General features: G+C 44.3%; 1 protein-coding gene across 1 annotated transcript in view; it reads right to left on the bottom strand.

Moving 5' to 3' along the window:
* Window positions 1–9,840, bottom strand: part of LOC115330889 (flavin-containing monooxygenase 5-like) — a 103,447-nt gene extending 93,607 nt beyond the window's left edge. The window contains exons 1-2 of the mRNA XM_040212714.1: window positions 9,789–9,840; window positions 9,029–9,323 (exon numbers count right to left, since the gene is read on the bottom strand). Of these exons, the coding sequence (XP_040068648.1) occupies window positions 9,029–9,323; window positions 9,789–9,840 (347 nt within the window). The remainder of the gene's footprint in view (window positions 1–9,028; window positions 9,324–9,788) is intronic.
* Between the last annotated feature and the right edge of the window lie 3,445 nt (window positions 9,841–13,285).

Below are 13,285 nucleotides of genomic sequence, written 5' to 3'. Positions count from 1 at the left end.
TAATACCTACTGTTTGTGATTGCTACTTCCAACGCCGTTTCTATTTTGACTACACTTTTTTGCTTAATAATTAATGTTTCGTTGATACCATTGACCAATAGAAGAGCAGAGCGCAACTTTTTTTTTGTTAAAACTTGTAAATAGCGTTTTTGACAGTGCTTCGCTTTTACGTGATGTAAACATTAATGTCCCTCCTCGTTCTACTCTGACCCGCAGTATACTCAGCATTTACACCATTTGTAAGCCATCTCCTCTGTCAGGATACAATTTCTGTTTATCAATATTAAAAATGCCGAACTTGATATATATAGTGTCATTAAGGTGTTCACGAACCAGGTGAAAGTGCGTGTTGCCAAACTTTAAATATTGTGTGTATGTTGCTTTGTGTTTGAAACCTGCAATTGTGTTTTTCTTTCATTCCTGTTCATATTTAATTATTTGGGCTCCAAAGAGGAGACGTGCATGGTTGTTTTTGGGCACGAAAATCAACATATATAAATAAATAAATAAAACATTTTTCTCTCTCTTCTTTACTTGAGGAGAGTAATGCTGGAAAGAACGCCACGAAAGTAACGGATTCCTTTTTGGGGTAACGGGCACTTACTTTATTGAAGGTTAATCGTAATTTAAATTAATTACAGTCTAGTCTGGAGTAATTTTAGATGTAGTGCCTTAATTGTTTTAGTAACGTGTACAAGTCTGCTCTGTACGGCTTCTTTATGTGATAGAGTTCATGTTTTTTCAGCCTCCTCCGAAACATTCTGAACCATAACAAGCAACAATTACGCATGCGCGGAAGAGCAATAAGTAGATGAACAAAATCTTGATTTTCCCTCAAGGAGTATTGAACCCACGACACGAAGATTGTAAGTTCGACACTCAACTAATGTGCCTAGGAGGAAATTTGTGAGGCCACTGTTATTCCGTGCCATCCTTTTTTTATTACCGGCCGCATGCGCAGGTCAGAAGGCGAGGAGCTCACTGCATGCGCTGCAGTCTTCAGAATGTTTCGCAAGACGAAGGAGCGGACTGGAGATGAGACGGCTGAGTGGGCCCGTTTTTAGTATTATGAACATTGCGAGTCAATTTTAGTGTTCGTATTCAATTCAACATTTTACTTTTGGCTACTATTCAACACTACTCGATTGTAATTTTGTTCAAGTTAAATTTTCACTTTTCGCACATTTCTATAGAACTAGCATAAGGACGAATCTAGATAGGAGGAATATAATTTCTTTTTTAGACTAATTCATGCAAGAATTTCAGGTTCTGTGTTGATTTTGTAGCTCGCAACAGCCTATTGCTGTACCTTCTCTACCTTGTGTGAACGTTGAGGCTGAAAGTCAGCGCCGGTTATCAAAGTGAAAGACTGTCTCCACTGACATACTGAGGTTAAAATTGGTTCCTCAGAGTCCCTGCTCCAAACTGAAGAAACGCCTATGTATTCTGTCCACATAAAGTCCATTCTATTTTTGTACAACTGGTTAAAAATCGAGTTATTCTTGGTCGTCCCCAAGATTTAGGAAAAGGTAAAGTGGGCTCAGCGCAGAATTGTTTGCTCGAAATCTGGTGACTAAGTTGTCTTAAAACCAAAAATAGAAAACGGCGGGGGAGAGAGATTTACGAAATATCGTAATGGTTACCAGTATTATTTTGCTTCCAGATGTAATCGAATTACTCTTGTGGTTACTAGGTGTTAGAAGTAATCAAATCATTACGAAACTGTGTCACGACGTAATATCGATTTTAAGACACTTGACTGGAGGGCGCCAAGAGAGCGCACGGCACGAGTGCGCCGCAACACGAAAGCGCGGGTCATTAGAACGCGCGTCATGAGAACGATGAACAACAGCTGCAGTTTCTAAGGTGCCCTCCCCGTGGAGGAATTGAATTATCTGTTACGCGACAGGCCTGCACTGGACAATATGTGGTTGCAGTTTGATAATTGGTCATTAATCATAGGAACGAACAGATTAATTTCTAGCGCGTTCCAAATTCAACGTTTTCTCAACGTTTTCCATAATGAAACATGATAATGATGTGACACCTGCTCGCACGGTAGGCTCCCGCAGTCTTAATCTCTGGCAAGAAGTAAAATTTTCAATCTAACCCCTTTAAAAAAAAAAAAAAAAGCTCATTGTAAGAAAATATTTTCCCACCCCTGTCAATATCTGAACCGAAGTTTTATTCAAGGGGGACATATATGGTAAGCGGAATTGTCTGGAGTGCTAAAGTACGGGCAAATTTTAAAAAAGACCGCTACAAACCGCAGCGATCACCAATGAGCGGTAGTGTATAGTTTTGGCATAGATAACCAGAACAAGAGAAATTATCTAAAAAGTTGTGACTGCAGACCACTGCGTTTAACAGGCTTGTGTCACTTCGCCCTGCTTCATCTGCATACTCAGCCAATCATATGACATCGGGGCTTCGAAATGCGGCAATATTTAGTGTGAAAATTTCAGTTCCGTGGAAACATGTGTTTGAATACCCCAATATGGATCATTCCCAAGGCACACACATGCGATTTAGTGGCCAGCGCCCTCATATCGCAACTCTCTCCTGTCGTGCGCTTTTGGTGTCCTGGCGCTCTCCTGTCGCGCGCTCTATCCGTCGGCGTTCTAGTGTCGTGCGCTCTCGCGTTATGCATCCAATCTGACTACTGGCATAGCCTCCTCTATAGACCTTTTCACCCTCCGCCGCATGGGCGCTGCCATCTTGGAATCACGTGATGCGGCCGCCATTAGGTTGCTTCAACTTGTTGCTCCGCTCTCCCGTCCGCGCCTTGGCGGATGCGTTGAATTCGTGTTTTTCGTCGCGTTTCACCGCGTCTCTTACGTTACTCCGTAAAGTGTCGTCCGATACTTATACTTACCATGCAATTGCATTACATCATTATACGCGCAACTTCTGTAGTTAATTTTGTAACACGTTTTGAATATTTTTTTACCGTCGGCGTGCGGGATACGCGTGAAAAGGCTTTATAGGAACAGGAATCAGCGTTAGCACTTGCGCATATTGACTACATATATGACTTGAAGAGAGCCTCGAGGGTTCAAATACCAATAACTTACGAGAACTGAGGTTTGGTTACTAATAAGGGCGGAACATTTGCAATAGGAAGCCCAATGTTATTATATATATGAGTGCGCATTGGTGTCAAGGGTGGAAACAAAAACACCAAGCGTAATTAGCCACGTGTTTTTCCTGAAAGCATGGTGTTTTGTAGTTACAACAGATCAAAAAGTTTCTTTTGATTACACTAGGGAACTAGTGGACAAGGCGCGGGAACAAACGTTTAGTTTGAATTATTTTTTATGTTAGAAATAATAGTACCTTAACATTAGGCAACATGTTTGTTCGCAATATCACACCTATATCTGTTTTACGTTCTTAATCGCGTCTGTGATATAAGCATTCGCTTTATCGGTTTATTTATGAATTCCACGGAGTTTCAAATAATTTATTTCAACACAAATATTTGAACTCCCGCGTAAGAAACTGCCACAGACAGCTTGATAGTGCCTATGATTCATAAAATGTGACGCCGAAAAGAATCCTTCTGCATGAAAATCACCCGAGTGCAGCCGGTTGTCGACGGCGAATAGGGCTTAGTTTCAGTAGCTGTCGACGTCAAAATGTGCAAAGCGCATCGTTTCAAATCAGTGAACAGCTTTCTACACAGGTCTATCGGGTGGCGCTTGGCGTTCGACTTCAGCCAAACTTATCGGAGATCATTTCTTTTGCGCTCTTCAATTTCATTCGGCAAATTTTACGGAAGATGAATATCAGACTTTCTTTGAAGTCTGGCATTCACTTATCTTACCATACTCATACCTTGAGAACGTCGTAAGCAAATGTCCATATAACAAAAAGTTTATTTCATAAGGCCAATATTTTGAAATGCTGTAAATGAGTACTTTAGTTAAAGAAATTTTCTAGTCAGCCAAGGCTGGTCTATCAAAATATTTCTCGAGCGCTTAATTTCTTTAAATAAAACAGGCCGAGACAATATCACTTTTTTATATTATCTACGTGATTATAATAAACGTTTCTAGTTATTATAAAATACGTTTCCAGTCTCAAAGTTATACCCGTGCCACACGGGCAACTCGAATGCCATTTACAACGAATTACATTTGTGTGATCGGCGAATCAGCTCGCAATCTGTCGCGCGTGGAATGTACTACGCCCGGAGTGTCGCGCGCTGATTGGCCGTCCGCTCAAATGTCATTCGTTGTAAATGGCATTCGAGTTGCCCGTGTGGCACGGGTATTAGAAAAGGTTGGTGTACGGAAACCAAACATCGAACAGTAAAAATGTCAGTTCATCTGTTCTTGGTGATTCAGCAGATTGTTGATCATGTTGTCAACCTGATTTTTCACTAAGCACTCATGTAATATAGTCTGTTGCAATATAAGATGATCAGTTCAATATCTGACTTGAGCGCGAGGTAGCTACTTCCGTACCGCTCGGTGCACGAACAGCCAAAGCACGGTGGCAGGCAACGAGCGCACGCTGCAGACGGAGCTGTCCTGCTCCTTATTTTTTTTTCCTCTTGAAATTAGTGTCCGCGAGTACAGCCGTGGACAATGGTACTCCTCCCTGTGCATCAGTGCAGTTGTATCACCGCCGTACCTGGCCGAAGTTGACGATGGACGGAATCAGACGCATATAGTGTTAGTAAAAAAAAGATCGCAATTTAGGCTCGAAACCACTTCGTGGTTTGCCAAGTGGCTCAATACTATTGTTTCATTCGCTGAGTGCTACTAGAAAGAAATTCATATAGCAAAATTAATCGAAAGTGGCATGAAACAGCATCACAATCGCGTGTACGTTGAAACCGAAACCGACCAAATTGAAGCAACCTAATGGCGCCGAGTGCGCCAGCGCCCTCTACCCGCCGGTCAGGCAACTACTGAAATGAAAAGGTCTATTCGCGACTCTAGCGACCTATAGGGGGCGCCACCACCAAACAAACATGGCGGCTGAGTCCAGGTCGCGTCGGCTCGGCCGGGCCGCCTGAATGGGTGGCGCATTCAATTTAACAAATTTTCTTTCGTTGAATGCCCAATTTTATGGGTATTTGAACTGAGACAGTTAAGTGTAGCCGGTGCGCATAAACTTGCCGAGCATAGCTTTGTTTTTCCGGTGTTTTTTTTTTTTTTTTTATGTCAAACTTTTGTTTCGGAGACTTCGATCAAAACCGAAACTATGGGCTCCGGAGAAACGGTAATAGACTCTAATTAGTTTTGATCATCTAAGGAAAGCGGCGAGGGCTACAAAATTGTTCCACCGAAAGTAATTTTTAGCTAACTCGCATGCCTCGACCATGCGACTTATCTGTCCGCAAATTGAGCTTTTGTGCCTGTCCGCGTTTCAAGAAACAGCTCCAGTCGTGTGCTCGGTCAAGAACACATGCTGCAGGAAAATTACAAAAATTAAGCAAGCGCTTCTTGAGCCAAGGAGCATGTCAACTCGTTGGCGCTTCACTAAGCAGCTGATACTCGTATTTCAATTCAGGTTTTAGTAGCAATCGACAAGTCATTTTAACGAATATGCGGATTATGTATCATATTACGTACTATGGTCCCACTAAAGCGATATTAGTATATTCTTCGGGTTGAAATATGAACTTAGTTAACTAACTATTATGTGAACTGCTGAATAAAAGTATATTTGACAAACAGAGAGATACTACTTAAACTTAGCCACACGGTTCTAGCCGGTAGAACGGAGACGAATGCGGACAAACTGAGGAGAGTCTTCATCGGAGATTCACTCAGACCTCTCTGCATTGAACTTGACTTCGAATCCTGAACGGATAAAATGAGTATTTTTTGTGGCCGGTCAACCTGAGCAATGTAGACGTGTATTGCTGCTGGCTTCGACAGGGGTTATAATATAAATATTGGAGGCGCGATAGATCTTAATGACGTGACAGCTTCTAACTTTGCGAGACGCGTCCCCCACCTTTTGAAAGCAGATAATTTCCCTCATTAATCATACGCAGCGAGCAGGTTTTCTGAATCAAGTAATTGCGAAATTAGCCCAACTCCCTTAACGTGGTCTTTTTCGGCGAAAAGCCGCCAAGATGAATAGCCAACGCACCGGCCGGCGTTACTGGCTCAAATTAACTTGATGCTAATCGAGCACAACCAAACTCAAGGAAAGCAGATCGAACCTTCCCATTCACTTGACTGCAACATTGGTGTTCCCTCCAGTGAAACACTTCGTCCGTCGACCTCAGTCCACTGTTCTACATCCTTATAAAGAAACCACCTATCAGTTACCAAGCAGTCGTCCCTTTGAATGTGATTAGAGACAGACTAGAAATCAAAACGTTTTTCCGTGATTCCTCCTCGTCCAAAAAATTGAAAGCACGCGACCGTGTGTTGTGGAGTAAACGGGCTTTCAAACACGTGATGGAAAGAAACAATCTATTGAGGCTTCACCACACTAATCAACACTCAGGCAAACTTAAGAAATTTTCGGACCTTCGTCAAATTACATTGCTCGCCCCCGCGCCGACAGCACGTGTCCGCGAAAGCCATCAGAGACGCGGCGGGGCGCGGAGCGACCTGGACCGACTGGTTCCCGGTTTTCCCGCTTGGCGGCGACCGTTTTGCTGGAGTCGCGAATACTGACAAAGCCTGGCAGACCGTCACGTGACGCGGCCGCCGAAAGTGAAAAGGTAGAGCGGCTGGCAACAGTCATGTAACGGGCGCCCCGCTGCGTCGAGAAACCGAAACACACTTTTTCCGAGCGATAGAATGTCCGCTCGTGCCTCTCGCGTCCCTCGGGCCACTTCTTTTCTCGTCGGGTTTGAAAACCATGTTTCGGCTCCTCGCCGCTGCAAAAGCTGTGCGCGGAATACCGGACTCCCCGAGAAATGCTCTGTGCTACCAGATCCCCGCGCTCCAAATCTGCGACTGGACACTTTATGTCTCCGTCGTCGAACTGCCAGGCGTTGTGAGTATAGGGGAGGCTATGCTACTGGTAATAAATATCGTACAGACCCGCACGTCACCAAATGAGAATATTTGATCTTGAGAGACAATCAGTGGAAGCTAGTTCTGAGCATGGACTTCCAACAAGGACCTAAAATATGATGTCCAGCGTATAGACCCCTTTCAAAAAATCTGGCAACAGCGAAAATCCGCTGAACGAGTCCAACAACATTGGGCGGCCGGCGCCATTGGGAAGGACCCTGTTGCGGCCGGCATGGTTGTTTTGACTGTAGCGTTATTGTTTCGTCGATCCCTTCGCCTCTGTATGGCTGCAGGTAGGGCTTTCCCGATCACGGGTTGGGTAAACGACCTTTCCCAGCTCCCAGCCGTTAAAGATGATGAGGCATATCGCTTCTTCAAGAGCCGATCGGACTCGGAACGACAATTCGACAGAAGTTACAACTTTCTCGTTGAGGGGTTCGTGGTCGCCGCATCTATAAAGGCCAACTACGCAAAAAAAAAAGGTAATTACTAAGATCTTTGTAGTTACGACATCAAACATGTCATCAAAAAACGATAGGAACCGTTTATAATTTACGGGCTGTAGTTAGAAGTCGCCAGTACTCTCCGGATGTGCGACAAAACAGGCGCAGGGGTCCCGCTTCGCTGTCGCTCGGACAGTCGCGCGATGAAGCACACCGCATAAAAGCGACGAGCGAGCGACCAAGGCGATGAGCGTCGTTTTCTAGAAATCCCAAACCAAGCGACGCGACAAGCGACAGTGAAACATTTTCGTCGCTCGTAGCCGACTTTCGTCGCTTGTGCCGTCGCTTGACTCATCGCTCGTCAAATCGCGTTTTTTTTTTTTGCTTGGAATTAAGACCTAAAATTTCAATGCGCAAGTTAACCAGTAAAGGACGTATTCGACACAAGTTCCTACTTGATACGTCGAGTCCCTTTTTCTTGAGGGGGATTTTAGAGTTGGGAAATGTAGAGCAGCAAATTTTGCACTGAATCAGAAGTTGCAAGCGCGTGCATGTTGCTTTGCATAAAGCACGCGCTGCACAAATGTCTGCGCTACAGGCAGGTTAAAGCGTCAGGTCGTATGGGGGGGTTGTGTGTGTGTTTATACAGCCTAGAGCTTGGTCTGCCTCACAGGGGCGACGAGTCTCCCAGCTGTAGATGAGAAATTTAGCCAGTGCGGTACAGCCGCTAGCCTGGGGTCTTTAACGTGCATCACGCAGTAGTGATACACGACCGCACGCCGGTACGATGCTCATCCAGATCGAAACGGGCAGGGGTGGGGCTCGAAACCAGGATCCCTGGGTTCTGCAGCGCGAGCTTTCGCTCCACGTGCTCCGAGCTGGTGTGCGCTAGACCACTCGGCCACCGATCCCCCCTCAGGTCGTATGGCTTCATGCGTACCTAACATATAATTTACTCGCGCAAGTTTGAAGCACCGCGAGCTCGTGCATACCTGAAGCTAGGCGCTCGCGAAGCTGTCACGTCCACAAGCGATACCACGAGCAACATTATATTTGTATTTGACGCCTTGATTTCTTCAAGCTAGCTGAAACGTGAAAACTCTACCTCCAAACGCAACAAAGTGAGATTAAAAACAGCTGACTCAAACACCCAAGGAAGCGTAGCGTGAAAACGGTTCGTGTTCCGTTTTTGCACTTCAGCAGGGAAACGTTTGCGCGGCCACGCCGCCGTCAACCGATAACGAGTACATTTCCGAATACGTACCTTAATGCCAGACTTGTCCAGATACCCACTCTGCTTACAGAGGGGTACGCAGCAGTATACGTTGGCATCGTGGGCAGGAATTGACTAGCGTCTACGGCCAACGCAGCGTATGCAGCGGCGCGCACTATCCTGCAGCATGGCGGCTGCCACTAGTTGCTGTTGCGTACAACAGGTGGCGCTTTTTTCTCTGATGGGTCTATACTAACGTGCTATCATGACAAATTTGAGGTATTTGTGGTTTCGGGTAATTTTCTCAATATTTATATACATTTCTCGGTTATCTAAGAAGTGAAACGTGCCAAACACGCAACTGCTTCTCTAGTACATACCTGAATGCGCTCATTTCCTTGCTGGTATTGAAGACTGTAGACCGCATGATGGACGGCACGCCCTCCTCGCTATGGTCGCGGTAGGCCCAGAGGCCGCCCAGGCTGGAAGACATCTCGTAGACGATTGGCTGGAAGCCCTCGTCAAGCATCTGCCGGGCAGAAATGATGCCGCTCGCTCCGCCTCCCACGATGCAAACCCGCAGAGGGCTGTCCTCATCGCCGCTTCGGTGCATGGCGCTTGCGGGACTGTTCATTCGGTTTGATGCTGTTCGTTCGAAAAACTGCTCATTGGCACCTAAAAAAACAAGAAATGCCGGACTTAACGAAATAAGGAGCTCCCTTTGAAAAATCCACCTACAAACAAATTCAGTTTCCCCAAAAAGTGTGGCGTTGAAACCGTGTTGGTATGAAGGTCTCGCGACGTTACATGACATCGATTTTCTCCTATATTTTGTGGGGAAAGTCAAGTGGTGTAAAAGTCACGGGATAGGAGGTTTGCCTATGCATTTAATGGGGAGACTATAAACTTTTATATAGGTCACGTGACATAAGGTCACGCAACGTTATTTTTCGCGAGATTTACCCTGAAATGCATAAACGAACAAAAAGAACAGACAATAACTTTTTTTTATTATTCGGAGAAGAAGTTACGTTACATAGTATTTCGTGATTTCATAAATATCACCGTGGGTCATCCTGGCATTTATTGCGACAAGAAAAGGGGGGGGGGGATGGGGGGGGGGGGGCCTGGGTGACAAACAGTGCTTGCATTTGGTGCCTAACTTGTCCAAATGAACACCAGAGCGGCCCATCACTGCCTTTGATGATTCCTCAGAGGTTGGTCTTAGTGCATAGCATATTCTCTCTCATATTTTGGCTTTGACTGAGGCAAATTCATCCTTAGATATTTATTCGGAAAATTTATCATCTACATAAAAAGCATCTGCACAAATTTACATCTCAATAAAAAAAAAGTTATGCTCAGTCATTAAACGCCCACCGCATCGCCAGAGCTTGCCTGTGGAAAAATTTGACTGACGTAACCTCCCTGCTGAGTTAAGAGGTAGGTGAAATTACTCCCTAAAAACGCGCTAAAATCAATTTATAAAAATAGGGACGATTTAATATCTTCGACACGAAACCGATGAAGGAAGCGAATGTAGGAGGACAGGTTTTTTTTATTATTTAATTATTACTATGTGGCTCGCCCTTTTTTTGGAAATTCGGAAAGACACAAGAAATATCCTTTATTCCATATAAAAATTATCTTTTAGGGCGAGTAAATCCTGCCTTTACCAAATGCTTATTTGACTAAGTGAGCAAAGATTGCTACAGCACATAAAACTACCAATACCTCGAGTTATCTCAAAGTTACCAATACCTCCAATCTCGCCCGCTAAATAACGGAAGTTTTTTTTTTTCTTTCGTGTTTTTTTTAATAATAACACACAGAAAATTTATATTTCTTTGTAGTGCCGCCTCTATATACCAGTCATCTATTTAGCATGCAGATCGAAGCAACATAAATTCAAATTGTTTGCAGGCGTAATTATAATAAGTAGTATTTAAGCCACAATGTACGAATTACTCAAATGCTATGTCTTTACTTGTGTTACATATTTATATAATATAGTAAACTGGGAGCATAGCAACAGTGTTGTACGGAACAACGTTCCAAGGAACTGCGTTCCTGGAACGCGTTCCTTTTAGGAGGAACGAAGGAACGCCGCCGTTCCATTTGGCATCGGTGGAACTGGAACGGGAACGCGTTACATTTTTACCGGAACGGAAAGAGTAACGGCGTTCCTTTTTTTTTCGTCCAGTGGGGTGATTTTTATTTTATTTCTAACAGGGAAAATATGAAAGTACAAAAACAATGTCTTTACGAGGTGCAAAATCTCTTTAACTTTTTTGGCTACTAATCTTATAGATTATTTAGTGTGGTCCTCGCTTGCTAACAGTTTCGGGTGCAGGAGAGCTGGTGGGTATTGATACTTTTTTGAGTTCCCGAAACTGCGGTACAAAAAGCAAAAATTTAGTCGAAGGAAAAGACAAAGAAAGAGGGTTGTTTCGAACTCAGCTACTTTCTTTGGTTCCACGAGTCCTCATACACCCAGAAATCTTATTCCGACTACAGCCATTTCTGAACTTCAATAACGAGACCTCCAATTACAAGATCACAGATTGCTAGATATCGGACTCACCCTTGTATCCCGAACATTATTCACTTAAGAGATGCACGAAAAAATAACTTTTATTCCTTCTCTTGTCCCCACCTTCAAACTGAACAACAAATCCTACCTTCACAACGAAGTATTTGTAGTTTTCAAGACTGACTTTCCAAAAGCCCTACCCTCTCCTTCACTTGCTCGTCTTACGGACAGCAACATCGAGAAGCAACTCTCGTTAACTTCTAACACGGGACTCCGTTGAATTGAGACGTGTGAGGCTGTTGTGAAACGCTCGTGCAATCTCGGTAAAAGTACATTTGGCTCGTCTGAATTATCCACTACATACATGGACATGGTTAATAGCTGAGATTTTTAACATGAATATATCAACAAAAGAAACCCAGCTTCTGCGTGTTTTCTTCTCCTGGTGCCCTTCCATCACGACATACGAACTCGTATGCTGACTATTAATGGGATAAATAAAAAAATAAAACTCAGCTTGATTTAACTATATATAGTAATTAGCAAAAAACACAAATGTAACGTATATGTAACGATACGTTCCATTTTTTAAACTGTAACTGGACGAGTTCCTTTTTCACATATGAAACTTGTAACTGGAACGCGTTCCAGAAATCAGAAGGAGCAAGGAACGAGCTTTCGTTCCTTTTTTTGAGGAACGTGTACAACATTGCATAGCAATAATAAACCAACATTGTGTTGCATTCACTTATGCCGTTTAGAATTTACTTTTCCATATGAATTTAAGCGAGGAAACCCCGATCAAGCCGAAAACGAGCTCGCGGCACAAAGTCTTGTTGAGTTAGATGTGAAAAGACCCATAAAAAGAAGTAATGAAAGTTAGCGACAACCGAAAACCAAGCTTACCAAATGGAAGCAGTGCTGCGTACACACCTGATGCTTTGAAACATCACCTTTGTAGGCCGGCTGAGTCTAACTTTAGAAACAACTGGCCTCAAGCGTCACATGATCCTACGTTCCACTCATTTCTATTTTATTATATTTAGATCAGCCGAGTGCACCTGGAGCTCATATTCATATTGTGCTAGTGAACAACTTTCATTCGTATCTCTACTTCTATCTGTCTCTCTCTCTTTCTAATTTTATACCGTTCCGGTCCCATTAAATAGCACAAAACCACTTTCTGTGGTAGTCTATTTATGGCTATAATTGAGTTTAAAGGCTCTAGGCATCCTGCAAAAATCAAACATCACATTTATGCGTGGCCGATCTTTCTATTGAAATCGTTTTCTAGTAACACACGTTCACTAGGCCAGAAAAACAGGGGGAAAATGGAAGGGCAAGGCGTCGATGGCTACAAGGCCTGGTCTACCTCGCATATGACACTCACACATTGAACACGAAGGGAAAGCTATATGTGCACTTCTAGGCCCAAATCAAGCACACAGTCGAATGGTGAATTCTGTTCGCAGGTTTCGAGCGCTCCCAAAGCATCCCATTTTGAAGAGCGCATTTTCTGCTGGCAAATCCGGCTCAAGTTAGTCATCTTCCGCTCGTAGCTTTGTGGCGGCACCTGTCCCGTGGAGCGCCTTCAACCCCGTCGAAGCTGATTTGTGAAATTTCACGGAGCCTGTCAAAGTTGACTGAAGCGCGCGCTACTTCATTTCCTCTAACTCTGCGGTGTGCATTCCTGTCGAGTTGGATCTGCTCGGATGCGTGGGTCGCTTACGCGGAATTGTGATGACTCGGACGCTCCTACTTCGCGTTGATCCGGGGTGCAGAGCCGGGACTGGAGCGTGGCAAATTATAAGCGCGGACATCTGTGATCGGAAGAGTAAAGCGCTATCCAAACCAACGCTTCTTTTTGCGCCTGTAGGTCGTGCGGCTGCGGATGTGACGCATTTCGTGGCGTTTTTGCTGTTTCCGGGCGCGCTTTCTGAGTCAGAACCGTGCGCTTTGGTTTGGACAGGCGAAACTTCGGGCGAGCGCGCACGCGCGCACGCAGGCACGAGCGCACAAGCAAAGTGCAACTGCGACAGACAAACGGCGAGAGAAAGAGAGAGAGAGAGATCGCGTTGTCATGTTGGAAGAGAATAAAAGGGGG

Source organism: Ixodes scapularis, unplaced genomic scaffold, assembly GCF_016920785.2.
Source record: "Ixodes scapularis isolate PalLabHiFi unplaced genomic scaffold, ASM1692078v2 ptg000323l_1__unscaffolded, whole genome shotgun sequence".
Lineage (NCBI taxonomy): Eukaryota > Metazoa > Arthropoda > Arachnida > Ixodida > Ixodidae > Ixodes > Ixodes scapularis.
Note: the sequence above shows the minus strand (reverse complement) of the source record. Positions and strands in the feature narration are given on the sequence as shown.